At 33.0% G+C, this 20494-nt stretch overlaps 3 protein-coding genes across 4 annotated transcripts; 2 read left to right on the forward strand and 1 right to left on the reverse strand.

The window, feature by feature from the left end:
- Window positions 1–1850: 1850 nt before the first annotated feature.
- Window positions 1851–6706, forward strand: LOC112127974 (glucose dehydrogenase [FAD, quinone]-like). The gene is made up of 3 exons (XM_024229654.1): window positions 1851–2105; window positions 2176–2346; window positions 6057–6706. Exons 1-3 carry the CDS (start codon window positions 1949–1951, stop codon window positions 6704–6706), a joined length of 978 nt encoding a protein of 325 aa, XP_024085422.1. The 5' UTR covers window positions 1851–1948.
- A 1973-nt stretch (window positions 6707–8679) lies between these two features.
- Window positions 8680–13393, forward strand: LOC106666239 (glucose dehydrogenase [FAD, quinone]-like). 2 transcript variants are annotated; one of them, XM_014393297.2, is made up of 4 exons: window positions 8680–8774; window positions 9197–9365; window positions 9437–9607; window positions 10866–13393. In XM_014393297.2, the coding sequence occupies exons 2-4, from the start codon at window positions 9209–9211 to the stop codon at window positions 12314–12316; spliced, it is 1779 nt and encodes a 592-aa protein (XP_014248783.1). In that variant the 5' UTR covers window positions 8680–8774; window positions 9197–9208; the 3' UTR covers window positions 12317–13393. The 2 variants fall into 2 exon arrangements, with proteins under 2 accessions (XP_014248783.1, XP_014248782.1); XM_014393296.2 differs by having other exon boundaries at window positions 8691–8885.
- A 1774-nt stretch (window positions 13394–15167) lies between these two features.
- Window positions 15168–16695, reverse strand: LOC106666076 (trypsin 5G1-like). The gene is made up of 4 exons (XM_014392969.1): window positions 16321–16695; window positions 16060–16179; window positions 15721–15914; window positions 15168–15657 (listed from the first exon to the last, which is right to left on the reverse strand). The coding sequence occupies exons 1-4, from the start codon at window positions 16573–16575 to the stop codon at window positions 15321–15323; spliced, it is 906 nt and encodes a 301-aa protein (XP_014248455.1). The 5' UTR covers window positions 16576–16695; the 3' UTR covers window positions 15168–15320.
- Between the last annotated feature and the right edge of the window lie 3799 nt (window positions 16696–20494).

The following is a 20494-nucleotide window of genomic DNA, read 5'->3' on the forward strand; positions in this document are numbered from 1 at the left end:
AAACAGCAGCGTATTGAGCCAAAGGTCAAGGGTTTGAATATTGCTTGTGACACTAGCTTTTTCTTCTCAACCAAGACCTTCGATAAAAAGAATAATTAATTGAAATAAGATTACAGTTGCTACTAGTAGAAGTATGGATAAATTTTTTTTTCTTTTTTAAATCTGGCAGTTCGTTCTTGAATAATTCTGTTTTATATAGTTCGATGTTTTGATTAAGTTCCTTTAATTTTACAAGAACACTTTTTAAATGTGCTAATTTATTTGAAAATATATATCACCCAAATAGATTAGGACATTAGGCATTTTGGAGAATATTACGTTAATAGCACGCTGAAAGATTGGTGGAGCATTTTTTAAAATCTGAATGACATTCTCAGGAACTCGCAGTGTCCAGATTCGGTGGAGAAAGCAGTTTTAGAAACAGACTCATTGTCCATCTCAATCAGATGAAATCCGAATATGAAAAAATTAAATAAGTGGCTCTTCCTTTTTCCAAAAATATATTTAATGTTGGGGAGAGGAAATTCATCTTCAACCATTTTTTTTTTTAATTTTCAATAACTTCTTCAATTTTTCTTTTGCCAGAGGCATCTTTTTAGGAACTATCCATATAGGAGAATTATGTCATTAAGTGGATGGCTTAATAATCTTATTTTCTAATAGTTTATCGATTTTGATCTGTACAACTTTTCTCAAAGTTTCTGAAGTTTTTCCTTTATACCTGTACATCATCTTTGGTATAGATTTTGTGTTTTAGCAAAATTGTACCACTGAGATGTTCGTGTTCTCTTTTAATAACTTCTGAAAATTGTTTTATTAGATTATTTAATTTGTATTTTCCTTCCTAGTTAATATGATTTGCTGTTAATAAGCTAGGTTTTATCATTTCATTTTTATTAATTTGTTCGATTTTTTTTTAAAATTAGTGTTATATTTCAGAACTTCTACCTCATCTATTTCCTCGGGCATAGGACAAATGGTCGTAAGCTCTTGAGAATGGATGATACATTTACATTTATTTTTATCAAATCTTAATCAATTTCATATTTCCCATTAGGGTTTAATTGTAGCGAGGAACGATTGATGGATTAATAAAATTTCTGAGGGAGTCAGTGTCTTTATGCCATTTTATATTTTTTGTATTTTGGGAGTCATATTTAGGGAAAAGTGGTATTTGATGAAAATTTGATTTTGGGTGAAATTGAGGTTTTAGGAAGGCTTGTGGGACATATGTAGATTGATGTTTTTGATTGTAAGGAAGATCGTAATTTGGTATTTTATAATTTGTTAGTATGGCTATCGCCTGTATATGATTACAGTTAACAGGAATAGAGTCAATAAATACCATGTTTTTATATTTTTTTATGAACATACAAAACAGACCTCACAGTAAGTATTGGCCTCATCAAACGATCCACTGGTTGTTTTCTATCTTTCACAGAAAATGCAGATTTAAGGATCATTGTTAAGAAGTGCACGCATACAGTGGCAAATAGGAACTGATCCCCCATCATCTTAACTATTTAACACTTTGAAGTCAGTAATTCGGTGGAGGGTGAGGCTTGAATGCTTCCAGGCAAAACTCTTTATTCTCTGGAGCGGAGGAAATGGTGTCAATGACTGAAACGTGGATTTTTCAAGGAATGATGGGGATGGAGGCCGAATCGATGGGAAGGAATGATTTTATGTGAATCTAGGAAGAATTTGTCTAAAATATTATTACTTTTATAAATAAATAAAATTATATTTCCTTTAGAACGAAACAAACAAAAATTATGGACACTAAGATAATATTATAATTAACTAAGATAATTATAATATTTATTTCTTTTAGAAAACAATATGCATATTAAGATAATATTATAATTAACTAAGATAATTTAAATAGACCTTCTTTTGTTTTGAATAAATTACATAGTCTGCATTACTGTCCTAGGAACTAGCAGTAATGGAATTAAACACAACCGAATTTCTCACAACTTTCATTGCTGCAGTTTCGACGTATTATCCAGAAGATGTCGATTTGAATCAAAGGCCCATCAACTGGCCACAGGACCAAATCCTTAACTCGTACGACTTCATCATAATTGGAGCGGGATCTGCTGGTTGGACGATTATGTTCTAATTATTATTTCTCTTTGACAAATGACTATTGTAATGAATGCTGATTAACAGGATGCGTTCTGGCGAACAGACTGTCAGAGATTTCAAACTGGAAAGTACTTTTAATAGAGGATGGCGGGCAGGAGACAGCCGTATCCGACTCTCCTACACTAGCAGCTTACGTTTATAACACTGAACTAGACTGGAACTACACTACTGTCAGACAATCTAGGGCATGTTTAGGTAAGTATGTTTTAAACTAAACTGATTATACTTATTGCACACATGTATATACATATTTTACTATGCATATAATTTATTTCTGCAAATCTATTGTTAACTGTGGTCGGCATAGATTGACTGAATTTAATTAAACATATGGAATTACGTATACTTAAGATAAACCTCAGAATTAAAACATTTCTATTCCTAGTCCATTGTATTGTGCAAATATGTTTAAGAAAATAACATCACAAAATTGAAACTGAACTGAAATGAAGATGTTCTGTCATGATGTTGCTTGCAATGAATGTAAGGAGGGTAACATTTACTTTTGATATTACAAATAAAAAACACAAATTTTGTAAGCATTTAGCTTGTATGTCAAATTTAAAAAAATGTTCATGTCATTGTGTCAATAATAATTGTTAATAAACTAAAATTGATTAATCCACTTGACAACTGATGCTGATTAAAAATGCAAAACTAAACTATTATACCATTTATAAATAATTTTACATTAGCCAATTACACATTTTGATGAAGTATATTCCACTCATTCACACACATATGTCAATTTTATTGGACACTATAAATCTATATATATATAGTTGTATTATATTGGTACATTATATTATATTGGCATTTCTAAATCTTGGTGTTTTTGAGGATCCCATGTAGGTTGGTTAAGGGTATTTTTTCCTCCTCGGCCTTCTTCCAGATGTCCTGTCGTGCATGATCTAGCTGAGGGCATTCCAGGAAGACATGGTTTGAATCTTCGATAACTGCTCTCTGACACCGCCCACAGTGAGGTGACTCTTTTACGCCTATGCAGTGTAGGTGTGATGCCAGTCGATGATGGTTGAGTCGCAGATTGATCAACGTGATGTAGAATTTCCTTTTCTCTTTGAATGAATTGTATCATGCTCTTACAGGGACATGAGGGATTAGGGTTCCATAATACTTTCCTTTCTCATGTAGGGATGCGCCATAATATTCCACGAAGAGAAGACATTTTTTTTAAATTTGGGCTACTATGTCTAAAGTCGTAAACACGTGATTTCTACTTTCACCCGTTGAAGTCGCCTCCTTGGTTAATCGGTCCACCTTTTCGTTTCCGTATACTCCGGCCCTTTGGTCCATATAATCGCGGCTGAGCCGCGTTTTTGCAACTCAAATATTAGGGATCTGATTGTGTATATCATTTTTGGGCTTTTGGAGCTAGATGCGTTAATGCTTAGCACTGAACTTAGGGAATCTGAGATGACTACTATCCTGGGCATCATTTCATGCTTGGCATATAGCAGTGTCTCTTTATTGCCAGTAGCTCTGCCGAGTGTACGGAGGCTTTCTCGCTGAGATGGAATTTGGCATATCGTTTGCTCGTTGTTTCAAGAAAGGCTGTTCCTACTCCAGTTTCGCTTTTGGATTCATCGGTGTGTATATATATATGTGTGTGATCTGGGAACACTGATGTAAGTCTTGCGTGAAATACCTGGTGGTATCCCACAGCGTTTTGGTGGCCATGATGGATAAAATTAGAGAATATATTCAACTTCCTGATGGTTTTAAAATAATCGACATTATATGTTCATACACCCTTGGATTTTTCCCTGTTCCGGTTGCATTGAGGCGTGAGCTCACAGTATAGCGATACTAAGAGAGGAGTTTTTGTTTCCCAGAATGTTTTGGTCAATGAGTGTTCTGCCAACGTTGAGATCTTGGCCAGTAAGGGGTTGTTTGTCAACATCTTTTCTGCAACGAACTTTCTGGCCAACTTTTTCCTCCTAATATTAAGTGGAGGTTCTTTTGCTTCAAGTAATAAGGCGTTAGTCGGGGAAGGTGTCAAAGCACCCATACTTGCACGTAGGGACTTGTATTGTGTTCTATCCAGCTTTAAAAGATGCGATTTGGCGACATCGTTATAAAAGAGACTTCTGTAGTCCAATTGGGACAGCACTAGGGTTCGGCGTAATAGAGGGGATGTTTTGATGTCCGCCCCATAGTTATAGTGGTTGATGCATCTTATGATGTCAATTACTTTTTCACAACTGGCTACTGCGTTGTTAATTTGTTGTCTCCATAGGAGTTTATGGTCAAGATGCACGCCAAGTAGTTTGATACATCATTGGGGGCCAAAGTCTGGTTCCCTAGTCTGTAAATCTCCGGTTGAGTGTATTTGAGGCGTCTCGAGAACGTAATAGCGGAGCATTTCTCTCCAGAGATGGTTAGTCCGTGATTTTTGGCCCAAGCCTGGAGGTTCTCTAAGGCCTTATTCATACTTTTGGTGGCTCATTCAGGTGAACGTCCTTCGCAGTAGAGTTATATCCTCGGCAAAGAATATCTTTTTAGTTTCATTTCCAATTGAGTCGCCCAAATCCGCAGTATATATGTTGAATAGGATCGGGGTGAGGGCAGAGCCTTGTGGGAGACCTGATGAGGTATTCTGTGGCCCCTGGAGTGTTCCCTTTGTCTTAACGTATACTTGCCTGTCTAGGGGGAGATGAGATATATTTCTGTCTAGTCTGTAGGCTACCCCAAGGAGGACCATTTTGTTGACTAAGATGTCGATGCATACATTGTTGTAGCAGTTCTGTAAATCGATGAGGGTGCACAGGAGAAAATTATTATTCGAGAAGTTAATTTGTACGTCTGTGATAAGGTTTGCTAGAACGTCCAGAGTGCTTCATCCTTTCTGAAAGCTGTATTGGTGATTGGGTAGGATGTGGTTAGGCTCAAGGAACCAATCAAGTCTGGCTTTTATTAGTCTTTCAAAGGTTTTCGCTAAGCATGACGATAAGATGATGGGTCAATATGATTTATACGTGCGTGGGTTTTTACCCGGTTTTAAAATCCATAAATTATATTGTTTTATTTTTTAATCAATAAAAACACATCACGCATTCTTTCACTCACTCGCACATCTATCATCCACTAACTATCTTCTTAGTAGTTAACCATTACACTCACATATTCACTTCATTACTCTTTCACTAATTATTAAGTAAATTATCACATGTATGTATGCATATTTGAATGTTATTTCTTCACTCATGCTAGTGTAAATAATCATGAATTCATTTAATTATTGTTATTTAATTATCATCAATTGAATGATTAATTTAATCATTAACTCAATCAGTTTTTCACTTATTTACTTGACCCATCCATCAATCATATCATTAAATCTCTTACACCTTCGCTCACACTTCCACTCTCCAATATGATATATTTTATATTGTCCCCCTTTACATTTTAGAACTATGTACTCTTGAAATAACCTCAATTGTACAAATAATGAATAAGAACCAAATAACTTAAGCAACTGCTCATGCTCAAGATGGAAGATCTGCATTGGTTTTTATAATCCAAAATAGCTTCATTTCTTAAAGTTATAATTCAAGCTTTCTACAGTTGATGAAAGAAAAAATAAATAAACCAATTTGTGCAAGAAACAATTGTAGATGAAACTAAAATAATATTTAAATTGATTTATAATTTTTATGTAAAGTATGGTTGAGATGAAAAATTAGTGTCACGAGTGGGACTCGAACTCTGGATCTATGCCCCGATTAACTAGGACCAACTAAAACATATAGACTAACTCAAACAACATACAGATAGCTCAAATAATATATTAAAAGTATTAAGTTAATACTTATACCTAGGATTTTAATCTGTTTTATTGATAATTATGCAATTTATATGTAACTTTTTATCTGAATTGGTTTTAGCTCGAAACGGTAACTGTGAGTATCCAAGAGGTCATGTGATGGGAGGTTCGAGCACAATAAACGGAATGATATATGTGAGAGGAAGTTCTTTGGACTATGATGAATGGGAAGCCGACGGAAACCCAGGTTGGGGTTATAAGGATGTCTTGCCGTATTTCATCAAGTCTGAGACTATCAATATTCCCGAGCTCGTCGACTCTCCATATCATGGAAAGAACGGTCCGATGTCAGTGCAGCTGGCGTACTATGAGACGCCATTGTCGCAAATTTGGATCAAAGCTGCAGAAGAATTTGGCCTTCCTTATGGGGACTACAACGGGGAGAATCAGAACAGGGTGATGAGGGTGCAGTCTGATATTTTGGGCCCATCAAGACAGAGTACTTCAAAAGGGTACCTAAACCCAGTGAGGAACAGGAAAAATCTTCATATTGTAATGAGATCAAGGGTTACTAAAATTATTATAGATCCAACAACTAAGACAGCAACAGGTGTGCAGTATGTAAGAAATGGGCAAATGTATCAAATTAATGCGAAGAAAGAAGTTATCTGTTCTGCTGGGAGTATTAACACACCTCAAATATTAATGTTATCTGGAATAGGTCCTGCTGAAGAACTGAAATCATTAGGTANCTCTGCCTTATTTGGTTAGTAATTATGTCTTTCATTTTTGTTGTCCAGTTTTTACTCTTTAATTGTATTTTTATATTTACCATTTATATTATTACCATGTATATACACCCTTATTCTTTTTATATATATTATTTGTATTTTTACATATATTATTTATATTTTTTCTTATTGTAAAATGTCTTTTTTATAGTGGATTTCGATCCGTAAATAAATAAATAAACGGAAAACAATTTGCACTGCACAGGACATGGTGTGGCTTGCCCATGAATCTGAAAGATGTTGGAAACTCCACTATTTTTCGTGGTCCACTTGACGATTAATATCATTCAATTAATTAATGTGTTTAGTCGAGATAAAAAAGGCAGTGTCACGAGCGGGATTCGAACCCACGAACTTCGGCTTGATACGCTGCTACTCTACCACTACCACGTCATGATAGCTCATGTGGTAGAGTAGTGGCGCACAGGACAAGGTGTGGCTTGTCCATGAATCTCAAAGATGTTCTAAAAATTGAGGCAGCAAAAATTTGTACGGATACATGAAGCAAATAAATGCAAATGGTTGCATTTAATGGCCTTACATGCAGTTTTTTTTATCATCTAGAATGAATGTATTTATTAGCATGAATTTTTGCATTAACCCCCACATGTTAATATTCACCATCCAATTTATTAGTGAAGCTACAAAATTGATTAAACCTAGCTGTCTGATTTAGTTTTTGGTGTATCAATCAACTTTTGTTAAATTAGAGAAAGAAAGTACCAATAATATTTTATTTTTCAACTTATGCTTGAATTGTAAATTCCTTCCTCAAAAATACTGTCTAAAGACCTGGACAAAAATAATTGTATAAAAATTTTTATTGGATTTATTTTAGGATGTCCCAGAGTAGTTTTAAAGTGAAAAACGTATTAAAATTACTCCCCAAAGTATGAATGAAAAAAAAATTGTTTCTATTTCCTTTATAGTTGTCTGGTTTTATCAGTAACGTTAACTATACCTTTAATCCTATCCAGTAAGGGACAAATATACATGAATGACATGTTGCAAGTCTTTTTTTAGGGCTCACTCCGTAAGGGTATTAACATACATTTAATGGGCAATACCCATGATTTTATTGTTGCATACAAGTGGAGTGCATTCATCTTCGGAGCACGTTCTGATTTTTCATTTGAACAAACCACTCTAATTTTCCTCCCTATTTGGTGTAAAATTTCGATGACTTGGATGTTAAAGTTAAATGAACGCAAAGTTGAAACATAGAAAAGAAATTTTATTTAAAATAAGAGATACAAAGTACGGTTTTAACAACACAGTAATGTTCTGGGCAGGGATTCTAGTTGGAGGTTTTTTAAATTTATTTATGTTTTAACAATTTGTCAATAAGTTATAAATTACAACTGATGCAATGCAGCGGATTCTGATCATTATTATTGTAACTCCTTCTCCGCAAGATGAAGGCTGTCTTCAGCATTCTATTGGAAATGTGGGATCCAAGTGTTGAGAACTGCTGGCTGTTGTTTACCATGTAATATTCTGTGTTGCAAAAATATGCTAGAAATGAGGTTGATATGAATAGAACAATGCGCTTTACCGATTTACCATAATATCTCAGGATGTTTTGGTATTAGTGATAAGTGATTTTTTTTTTTTTTTCAATTAATTCATTAAATTCTGCAGGAGATATTATGCTTGAATAAATTACATTTGTTTTCGGCTATCAGTTACACAAGATTGACAGTGATGTAAATAGTGTTGTGTATTGTCAATGTCAATTTAATTCTACCCTGTTGGATGTGTTTTCAAAATAAATAATTTTGTAAGTTAATATTACTTTCTCAGATTATGCCGATATCTTTATTAAATTTGTTGATTAATTTCTTAGTTAATGATAACTGGTTTCCAACGTTATGTTCTATATGATATTCATTAGTGTGAAATGTGTTTATTATGCTGGCTTATCTTTGTCTCTGTTGTCTATATTTTCAGTAAAGAAGAGATTGCAGTTCCCGTGCCATTAATTAAACACCTTTTAAATTGTGAATTGTTATTTTCTTCTTTCAAGTGAATGTGGCTCAGTTTATTTTGTGAGTATTCTAAGAGTAATTTCAGAGTATGAAATTGCTGTATGTCTCCGTTTTGTGGAGTTTTGTCTCTGTAATATGATGTGGATATTGCCCAATTCTGCTTGTAACAAGGTGATATTTATGTACATGTAGATGTAGGTGTAAATATTATTTATATTATGCTATGAGAATATTACGTTCATAGCGCATTGAAAGGTTGATAGAAGGAAGAAATATATATTAATACGTTTATAAATAAAGTTATTTTTCTTTAGAACAAATTACGTACACTAAGATAATATTATAATTAACAAAGATAATTATAATATTTATTTGTTTTAGAAAACAATATGCATATTAGATAATATTATAATTAACTAAGATAATTTAAATAGACCTTCTTTTGTTTTGAATAAATTACATAGTCTGCATTACTGTCCTAGGGACTAGCAGTAATGGAATTAAACACGACCGAATTTTTCACAACTTTCATCGCTGCAGTTTCGACGTATTATCCAGAAGATGTCGATTTGAATCGACGGCCCGTCAACTGGCCACAGGACCAAATCCTTGACTCGTATGATTTCATCATAATTGGAGCGGGATCTGCTGGTTGGATGATTATCTTCTAATTATTATTTCCCTTTGACAAATGTCTATTATAAATGAATGCTGATTAACAGGATGTGTTCTGGCGAACAGACTGTCAGAGATTTCAAACTGGAAAGTACTTTTGATAGAGGATGGCGGGCAGGAGACAGCCGTATCAGACTCTCCTGCGCTAGCAGATTTCAATCATAATACAGAACTTGACTGGAACTACACTACTGTCAGTCAATCAAGAGCATGTTTAGGTAAGTATGTTTTAAACTAAATTGATTCTACTTATTGCACATATGCATAGGTTTACACAGGTAATTTACTACGCCTATAATTTATTTCTACAAATTTGTCATTTGTGATCAGTATAGACAGAATGTCTGAATTTAATTAAACATTATGGACTTATGTATATTGCAAGATAGACCTCTGATTTAATACATTTCCATTCCTAGACCATTTTATTGTGCAAATATGGTAAAGAATATAACATCTCAAAATTAAAACTCAGACTGAACAGAAACGAATGAATGTAGGGCAACATTTTTGATATTACAACTAAAAAACACAAATTTTGTAAGCATTTAGCTTGTATGTCAAATTTAAAAAAAAATTCATGGAATTATATAAAAATTATTAATGAACTAAAATTGATTAATCTACTTGATGCTGATTGAAAATGGAAAGCTAAATATTGTGCAATATTTTTTTTTTTAATCAATAAAAACCCACCACTCATTCTTTCACTCACTCACACATCAATCATCCACCAACTCAGCCCGTTTTACTAGTTAATCATTACACTCGCATATCCAATACATTATTACTCTTTCACTAATTATTAAGTAAATTATCACACATATGATAATTCTTCACTGATGACAACTCAGTCATAAACTCAATAAATCAATGTAGTAATTATTTATTCATTCATTCAACCAGGACATCAACTGTTACCTTAGGGAATCACTCACAACTTTGCTCGTTTCAGTCAAATTATTTGAGAAGGTGGAAAGAGCCTCACAATAAATCTACCTAAAAAATAAAAAAATGGAAAAGCTTACAAAGTTTTTAAAATCCAAAATAACTTAATTTCTAAAAGTTATATTTCAAGCTTTCTACAGTTGACAAAAAAAAAATTAATTAATATAAAATAAATTTTAAATAAATATAAAATAAAATAACTATGAATAAAAAGTGAGGAATTATTGTTTTAGGAACAACCAAATTGTGCAAGAAACAATTGTACTTGAAACTAAAATATTATTTTATTTGATTTATAATTTTTATGCAAAGTGTGGTTGAGATGAAAAATTAGTGTCACGAGTGGGACTCGCACCTATGACTTCTGGGTCTCGGTTAACTTGGACCCTCTAAAAGATATAGATTATTAAAATATTAAAAGGATTAAGTTAATACTTATAGGCTAGGCTTTCTATCTGTTTTAATAAAATTGTTAACTTTATAAACTTGAAGCAATTTATATATACTTTTTTTAAAAATTGGTTTTAGCTCAAGATGGTAACTGTGAGTATCCAAGAGGTCATGTGATGGGCGGTTCGAGCACGATAAATGGAATGATGTATGTTAGAGGCAGTTCTTTTGACTATGACGAATGGGAAGCCGATGGAAACCCAGGTTGGGGATATAAGGATGTTTTGCCGTATTTCATCAAGTCTGAGACAATCAATATTCCCGAGCTCGTCGACTCTCCATATCATGGAAAAAACGGTCCAATGTCAGTGCAGCTGCCGTACTATAAGACGCCATTGTCACAAATTTCGATCACAGCCGCAGAAGAATTTGGCATTCCTTATGGAGACTACAACGGGGAGAATCAGAACAGGGTGATGAGCGCGCAAGCTGATATTTTGGGCCCATCAAGACAGAGTACTTCAAAAGGGTACCTAAACCCAGTGAGGAACAGGAAAAATCTTCATATTGTAATGAGAACAAGGGTTACTAAAATTATTATAGATCCAACAACTAAGACAGCAACAGGTGTGCAGTATGTAAGAAATGGGCAAATCTATCAAATTAATGCGAAGAAAGAAGTTATCTGTTCTGCTGGGAGTATTAACACACCTCAAATATTAATGTTATCTGGAATAGGTCCTGCTGAAGAACTGAAATCGTTAGGTATTCCAGTCATTGCAAATCTGCCCGTTGGAAAGTACCTTATGGATCATAATCAAACCCCTCTAGTATTTTTGATTAATCAAAATATTACTATTACAGCAAGTGTTTATAAGACTGAAGAATCAATCTTGGAGTATTCAAAATACAGACAAGGCCCTTTGACCACAAGCGGTTTTGATGCAGCTGGTTTTTACAACACTGCCAAAGACCTACAGAGTCCATCTGATCTAGCTTTCCTATTTTCTAGCTATCTCCCAAAATCAAACAATCAAAATCTTCCCCTGGTAATGGCCCATGTTTTCAACACAAAGCCACTAAGCGTTGGGAGCGTGACGATAAATTCAACAGATCCTTTTGACGGACCTCTAGTTGATCCAAATTATTTCGGAAACCTGAAAGATTTTCAGGTGACGCTGAAAGGTTTGAAAATGATTTTGGAAATTACCAATACAACAGCTATGAGGCAGCTGTCACCCCAATTGTACAAGGACTTCTATCCAAACTGCAAATCTATAGATGACATGAACCAATTGTTAGTGTGCATCATCCAAGAATATTCTCTTCCAATATACCACCCTGTTGGAACCGCAAGGATGGGACCAGATCCAAAAACATCTGTTATAAATTCCAACTTGGCTGTACATGGAGTGAAAAAACTGAGAGTTGTCGATGCATCCATCATGCCTAGAATTGTTCGGGGAAATACAAATGCTCCTACAATCATGATTGCAGAAAAGGCTTCTGATTTAATAAAAATCAATTTCCTAAAAAAAAAGAAACTCATAAACTTATTGAATTTGTTGAAATATAGATATATATTATAGAATTGCAAAGTGTATTGTCTCAAATTTTTATCCTCTAGTAATAAGTACTAAGTACAATATTATGCAGCAACAATTCTGCATGACACAGAAACTCCTGTAAGTCAGTCCAGCCAAAATTATTAAACAAATTTATGTTGGGAAGGTAAAACTCCTGACCTGTAATGACTAACAAATTAAAAGAAATAAAATGTTCAGGCAAACCATGGGCCATGTAGTTTTTGGACAAAAACAAAGGACAGCGATGACCTGATTTTGAATTGGCCAAACCGTACTACTTCATGAGCATCTCCTAACTAATAAAAGCCTTGGAGATTTCTTATGTGTAGCACCCAAAAACTGGAAAAACAATTGGCACTGCACAGAACAAGGTGTGGCTTGCCCATGAATCTCAAAGATGTTCTAAAAATTGAGGCAGCAAAAATTTGAACGGATGCATGAAGCAAATAAATGCAAATGGTTGCATTTGATGGCCTTACACACAGTTTTTTTTACCATCTAGAATGAATGTATTTATTAGCAAGAATTTTTGCGTTAACATGTGGGAATATAGAGTAGAGACTCATCAAAGTAGGTTAGTTATTTTATTTAAGTGGAGAAAATTCGAAGTGCTGGAGCTATGGCAGCTAGCCAGTAAGGTGAAAAAGTGCTTCGTTAAAGAATTTGCCTTAAAGGCCTAAAAAATCTTAAAATTTCAATATTTTTCCCTTACTTTTCTCATGAAGATTTACAATATCCACAGAAATTGTCTGTGTTCAGTCTTCATATTCCACCATCGAATATAAATTAATTAATTGAATAAAACTAATAAAATCACAAATGTCATTGTATCATTTTGTAATTCTTATCACTAATATTTATATTCACCATCCAATTGATGCTACAAAATTGATTAAACCTAGCTGACTGATTTAGTTTTTGGTGAATCAATAAACGTGATTAAATAAGAGAAAGAAAGTACCAATAATATTTTAATTTTCAACTTATGCTTGAATCATAAATTTCTACCTCAAAAATACTGTCTAAAGACCTGGACAAATATAATTGAATTAAAATTTCATCGGATTTGTTTTAGGATATCCCAGTGTAGTTTTAAAGTGAAAAACGTATTAAAATTACTCCCCAAGGTAAGAATGAAAAAAAAAATTGTTTCTATTTCCTTTATAGTTGTCTGGTTTTATCAGTAACGTTAACTATACCTTTAATCCTATCCAATAAGGGACAAATATACATGAATGACATGTTGCAAGTCTTTTTTAGGGCTCACTCCGTAAGGGTATTAACATACATTTAATGGGCAATACCCATGATTTTATTGTTGCATACAAGTGGAGTGCATTCATCTATAGAGCATGTTCAGATTTTTCATTTTTTTTTTAGCCTTTTCATATGAACTTTAACACTTTAATTTTCCTCCCTATTTGTCGTAAAATTAACTCGAAGTTCAAACTTAAAAAAGAAATTTGATTTATAATAAGAGATACAGAGTATGGTTTTAATAATGCAGTAATGTGTGTTGTAAAGTTTAGTGTAATCTTTAACCACATTTCTGTAATCACCTGTTAGATCTAAAAATTGTATAATTTGTTTAGTTCCCTTTGGAATAGGGAAATTTTCGATAGCTTTTAATTGAGCGGGATTTGTTTGAATACATCTTTCTGAAATAATATGTTCTAAATAAAACAGTTCTTTCTTGAGTAATTCTGTTTTACCTGGTTAGTTTATGTTTGTTTAATTTTAAAAGTATACTTTTTAAATGTACCTTTAACTTATCCGAAAATATAATTTTATCATCCATATATACTAAGACATTAGGCAATTTACATTATGTTATGAGAATATTATGTTCATAGTGCATTGAAAGGTTGATGGAAGGAAGGAATTGTTCACATTAGAATTTTTCTATAACATTAATACTTTTATAAATAAAGTTATATTTCTTTTAGAACAAATTATGTACACTAAGATAATATTATAATTAACTAAGATAATTATAATATTTGTTTTAGAAAACAATATGCATATTAGATAATATTATAATTAACTAAAATAATTTAAATAGACCTTCTTTTGTTTTGAATAAATTACATAGTCTGCATCACTGTCCATACACTTTTTCTAGGGACTAGCAGTAATGGAATTAAACACAACCGAATTTCTCACAACTTTCATTGCTTGATTGGTACTGCATAAGCATTTTGTAATTAATAAAACATGGAGATGCTTCTCGTGCAGCATCCAAATAAATGGAAAACAACTGGCTCTGGACAGCTAAACAGAACAAGGTGTGGCTTGCCCATGAATCTCAAAGATGTTCTAAAAATTCAGGCAGCAAAAATTTGATTGGATACTTGAAGCAGATAAATGCACATGGTTTCATTTGATGGCCTTACATGCAGTTTTTTTGACCATCCAGAATGAATGTATTTATTAGCATGAGTTTTTGCATTAAAATGTTGGAATGTAGAGTATCCCAGAGACTCAACACAATAGGTTAGTTATTTTATCTAGGGGGAGAAAATTCAAGGTGCTGGAGCTATGGCAGCTCGCCAGTAAGGTTTAAAAGTGCTCAGTTGCTTTAAAGGCCTTAAGAGACCTTAAAATTTCAATATTTTTGTCTTATAATGGCTTGTCTCATAAAGATTTATAATGTTCATAGAAATTATCTGTTCTGTCTTCATAACCCACCATTGAATATAAATTAATTAACTGAAAAAAATACAAATGTTACTGTATCATTTCGCAATTCTTATCACTCATATTTTACATTCACCATCCAATTTAACTGTCAATCTACAAAATTGATTGAACCTAGCTGGCTGATTAAGTTTTTGGTGTATCAATAAACTTGTGATTAAATTAGAGAAAGAAATTACCAATAATATTTTAATTTTCAACTTATGCTTGAATTGTAAATTCCTGCCTCAAAAATACTGTCTAAAGACCTGGACAAATATAATTGAATTAAAATTTCATCGGATTTGTTTTAGGATGTCCCAGTGCAGTTTTAAAGTGAAAAACGTATTAAAATTACTCCCCAAAGGAAGATTGAAAGAAATATGTTTCTGTTTCCTTTACACGTGTCTGGTTTTGTCGGTATGCTTGCATCCTGAACTATATCTTTAATCCAGTTTAATAAAGGACAAATATAAATGAACGAGCTGACAGACACATTGCAGGTATTTTGCAGGTTCTCCTTCCTGAGGGGATTGCACGACTCCACTTCATACATTTGATGGGCAATACCCACGACTTTATTGTTGCATAGGAGTGGAGCACCTTCGTCTTCGGAGCACGTCCCAGTAGCCTTTTCATTTGAACAAATCACTCTTTGGTTTTCGTCTCTACTTGGTGTAAAATGCAGATGACTCGGATGTCAAAGTAAAAAATTGGTGATAAAAACTTACGTTGTATGACATCTACAACCATATGGCCCATGCCGTGCTGTCAGTTCTACAATTTTTAAATATGAAGAGGTCGTTTCATAGATTGCTTTAGATCCAAAACCAGCTACCATGCACTTTCTTTTATAACGGTCTGTACTCGGCCAGGCAACATCTTCCAACTTCATAAAATCAGAGCTTGTTGCTTGTGACTTTAGCTAAAAACAGCAGTATTTCTGTTTTATTATTACAGTAAATATATCATTCTCCTGGAGTTAGAAGATTTTTTCCTATTTTGGAGTACATTGCGCGTTAAACAAATATTCAATTAAAATAAATTATTAATAATATTTATTTTTTAACCTGGATCAAAGCTACATCATACATGGAGAATTGTGAAGTGTAGTTTGGATGCCTTTTTATAAGACTACCTTCAATAAGTTCACCACCAGGTTCCTCAAGATTTTGTCTTTTAATTTCTACCTAAAATGAAAATATTTTTTAAGACAAAATCTTGGCGATTAAAATTAATTCATTCAGGGGTCAATCAAAATTCTTTTAATGGTTTTGTCATTTTTTTAAATGAAAGTACAAAACAGACCTCTCAGTAAGTATTAACCTCACCAAAAGATCTGATGGTAGTTTTATATCGTTCATACAAAATGCAGACGTTAGCACCCACTCTTTGGTAAGAAGTCCGCCCATACAGTGCGTTCTTGCTTTGAATATTATCCTAATGGCAAATGGGAACTGATCCCCCGTTGTGCTGATGCCACCTGTTATTTTAACATCGTGCTTATGAAAAAAACACGGGAGTACACCTTTTTTTAATAGCAACAATCCAAATAAGAAATTAATCCAAACAGATGCCCAAGTCATTGTGTCTTAAAATTGTCGTTGTTTGTAAAATTTTGAAATTTAGAAAGGATTAAACATAATTTAGATAAATTTTGAAAGAAAGAGAAATTTTCAAAACAAAATATGTACATATGATATTTTTTATTTAAAGAAGGTAATTTTACATTTTAAAAAAATCAGAGATAAGGCTAATTTGGAAAAAACTCAGTTCCTCCACAATCCTTTGAGTAATATAACCCCTTCATCAGGGATTTGAAACTATTATTAATAATTGAAAAAAAACCCCTACAATATACAAGCATACATATATAAACAATTTCTCAAAATGTAACAAATAAATTAGTTTAATATATGTCCATAACCCATTTATAACTCATAACTACTATTAATAAATATATAAATATTGTATACAGTACTCAATTTAACATTCACAAAGTAAATAGACTTTAAGTACCATTAACAATCCCACACAACTTTAATAAGTTATAGATTCAAACAATAAAACTCAAGAATAAATAAACAGATGAATAAATAATTAAATAAATAGTTAAATATATTAATTTAATAATTACATTTTTGTATCAATTTATTTCTATATTTTAAAGCGTATATTACATAATTGTATAGTTTCTGCCAATTTTGTCCATTTAAATATTCGAGAAATGTATTCCAATTTAGTTTGAATGCATGTACAAAAGGTTTTCGGTAGTTCCTCAGAATTGGGCGGATACATAAAAAATGAAAGACAGTTTCATCTGCTAACATATTACAGAGAGAACACTTATCTTCTAGTGTATAAACAATTTAAATTCAGTATTTAACTCCTAGTGTTCATTATTTTAGATATAAAAAACCTTCGTGAACTGTCTTTTAAATACGTGTTTTGCCCTAAGTTGGTGTTGATAGTTTTGTATAAGGAATGAAAATGCGTGCGCTCTCTCCTCCAAATGAGGCCCTGTCTGTACTTTAGTTTTAAATCTTCTAGGAAGTTATATATATAACACATATAGACACAAGCAACAATCTACAAGCTCTGATTTTATGAAGTTGGAAGATGTTGCCTGGCCGAGTACAGACCGTTATAAAAGAAAGTGCATGGTAGCTGGTTTTGGATCTAAAGCAATCTATGAAACGACCTCTTCATATTTAAAAATTGTAGAACTGACAGCAAGGCATGGGCCATATGGTTGTAGATGTCATACAACGTAAGTTTTTATCACCAATTTTTTACTTTGACATCCGAGTCATCTGCATTTTACACCAAGTAGAGACGAAAACCAAAGAGTGATTTGTTCAAATGAAAAGGCTACTGGGACGTGCTCTGAAGACGAAGGTGCTCCACTCCTATGCAACAATAAAGTCGTGGGTATTGCCCATCAAATGTATGAAGTGGAGTCGTGCAATCCCCTCAGGAGGGAGAGCCTGAAAAATACCTGCAATATGTTTGTCAGCTCGTTCATGTATATTTGTCCTTTATTAAACTGGACTAAAGATATAGTTCAGGATGCAAGCATACCGTCAAAACCAGACACCTGTAAAGGAAACAGAAACATCAGTAGGTTTTCGTTGTTTGCCATACATTGATGAATTATTGCAAAAAGTTAGTAAAATTTTTAAACAAGAAGGTTTTAGAATAGCTTTTAGAAGTACGGGTTCACTTAAAAACATCCTCTCAAAACCTAAAGACAAAGTAGACAACTTGGCAAAAAGTGGGGTTTACCAACTCAGTTGTAATGATTGTGATATTAAATATATAGGACAAAGCGGTAGAGAAATAAAAACAAGAGTAAAAGAACACTTGCCTAAATCGAGCAAATTTTCGGAATTTAAGGACCATCTAAAAGAAACAAAACATAATTTCAATTCAAATTTAAATACAAGAGTGTTACATAGTTTCAACAAAGGGAAAGAACTAGATTGGTTTGAGAAATTTGAAATTAAAAAATGTAAAATTGAACATGGTGATAAATGCATTAATAATATAACAGATTTTGATCTACCTCCCATTTTAAATATGTACATAAATAATATCAAACATCCAAATAATTAATCTAATTATTTTAATTGTTATTATTTTTATAGTAATTTATAGTAATATTAAGTATTTATTATTCTAATATTTATTTGTGTTATAATTTCCGCGTTTCGCACGTTCAAATTGAGCGTCATTAAAAAAATCAGCTGATAATTGGAACGTCGCGTTGGCGGAGGTATCAGCGGTTCACTTTGGCAATTCATGTCGAGAGACGTGGTTGTAGAAGTCCTTCAACCTGATGATGAGCTAAAAGGCTCGAAATCCGGATCGTTGCAAAACAACTTACTGTGAGTAGGAACTATCCTTTTTAAAAAGTATTGAACAGAAACACTTTCTTTCAATCTTCCTTTGGGGAGTAATTTTAATAGTTTTTCACTTTAAAACAGCACTGGGACATCCTAAAATAAATCCAATGAAATTTTTAATCCAATTATTTTTGTCCAGGTGTTTAGACAGTATTTTTGAGGTAGGAATTTGTAATTATTATTACAAGCAATTTTTTGGGTTTATTGTTAAAATGGTTAAAAAAATAAAATGTGGTATAGAAATAATAAATCAACTAATCGTTATTATATTATTTCCAAACTCATTGTTATAGTATTCTTTTAGAAAACATCAATTTAAAACGAAGGATATACTATCACGAATTAATGATCGGTCTTGACGGTTTAGCATTCGCCAGGCGCTATCGCAGCCCTGTATTTTTCTGCTCAACTGGTTGATCAATGGTGAAATAGGTATCAATTTTTATTATTTATATAATAAATTAAATCATTTATAATAAATTAAAAATTTTACATAGAGTTTAAGCCGTTTAATTTTATATTAAATTTTTTACATGTAATCACTAATCATTTTAAACTTATTATAAGGACTTGAAGAATTTATTCATCAACCTGGTATATTGATCAATATATATGAGATCATTTTTATATGGAAGTGAAATTCATTTTTTTTCACTTTCATTTTTTTCAATTTCATTCCTTTACAAATTGCTTTCTACTAAATTCCCTCTTCCAAAATACACCTTAACATAACAATACTCCTGCTCTATTTTTTATATGTCTATATATGCATTTGTTGTCTATGCAAATCTATCTCTTTTGGATAAGATTAATCTCAATTTGTTTTTACAAGTGTAATGGGAATAGTGAACAGGGAAGGGTCTTTTGCTTACACATGCTTACAACACATTCCCCGAATCTGTACAGTGGCAACATCATCTGTCGCTGAATTAATGGTTTTGTGCAGGTGTAACTCCTCCATGCCCAAATAAAGCTCCCGGCGGTAGCTGATTGATAGGGGTTGCAATGGCCAAGGGTTGTCTCCGCTGGCGATAGCATGTGAAGATTCCATAAGCTGAGGCTATGACCAATAAAGAGTAGACTGGCATGGTCCATATGCTCGCTCATAGACGTTGAAATGTAGGAAGTCCTGATGATTGGCGAAACATGTTTCAGCTCCTCTAATCCCAATTTTTTAATGTTAATTGAGAATTTTGGCTGTTGATTCTTGCTGAATTTGAACTTAACGTTACTAATAATTTTTGGATGCCCTGAAGTTTTGGAAGAGTGGTACAATTCTCTGTTCCTGTAGACCAGGGGTGCTCAAACGGTCGATTGCGAGTGCTTTTTGAATAGATCTCGAGAAGAAAAAAAATTTTAATAAGTAGGTAGGTAACTAAACTACAAAAATGTATTACGTAATAAAATAACACTGCTTGCGGCAAAAGGTGACTTTATCAAAGGAACGCGCGGCACTTGTCAAAGAAAAGCCGCGTTGTTTCTAGACTAGTAGACAGTACAGTCTAGTCTAGAAACAACGAGGTGATGACACTCAGATTTTGANGTAGTCTAAAAATATTGAGGTAGATCGCCAGCAGTTCAAGTTTGAGCACCCCTGCTG

This window comes from Cimex lectularius, unplaced genomic scaffold (genome assembly GCF_000648675.2).
Source record: "Cimex lectularius strain Harlan isolate CLEC.00 unplaced genomic scaffold, Clec_2.1 scaffold5, whole genome shotgun sequence".
NCBI classification, from domain to species: Eukaryota; Metazoa; Arthropoda; class Insecta; order Hemiptera; family Cimicidae; genus Cimex; species Cimex lectularius.

Coding starts and splice junctions, on each gene's coding strand:
- LOC106666239 (XM_014393296.2), top strand. CDS start 8,850: ATGATGTGGATATTGCCCAATTCTGCTTGTAACAAG. Junction 8,886..9,196: donor CCAATTCTGCTTGTAACAAG/GTGATATTTATG, acceptor TTACTGTCCTAG/GGACTAGCAGTAATGGAATT. Junction 9,366..9,436: donor AATTGGAGCGGGATCTGCTG/GTTGGATGATTA, acceptor GCTGATTAACAG/GATGTGTTCTGGCGAACAGA.
- LOC106666076 (XM_014392969.1), bottom strand. CDS start 16,575: ATGACTTGGGCATCTGTTTGGATTAATTTCTTATTTGGATTGTTGCTA. Junction 15,915..16,059: donor ATGATGTAGCTTTGATCCAG/GTTAAAAAATAA, acceptor TGCTGTTTTTAG/CTAAAGTCACAAGCAACAAG. Junction 15,658..15,720: donor GGTTGTAGATGTCATACAAC/GTAAGTTTTTAT, acceptor TACACCAAGTAG/AGACGAAAACCAAAGAGTGA.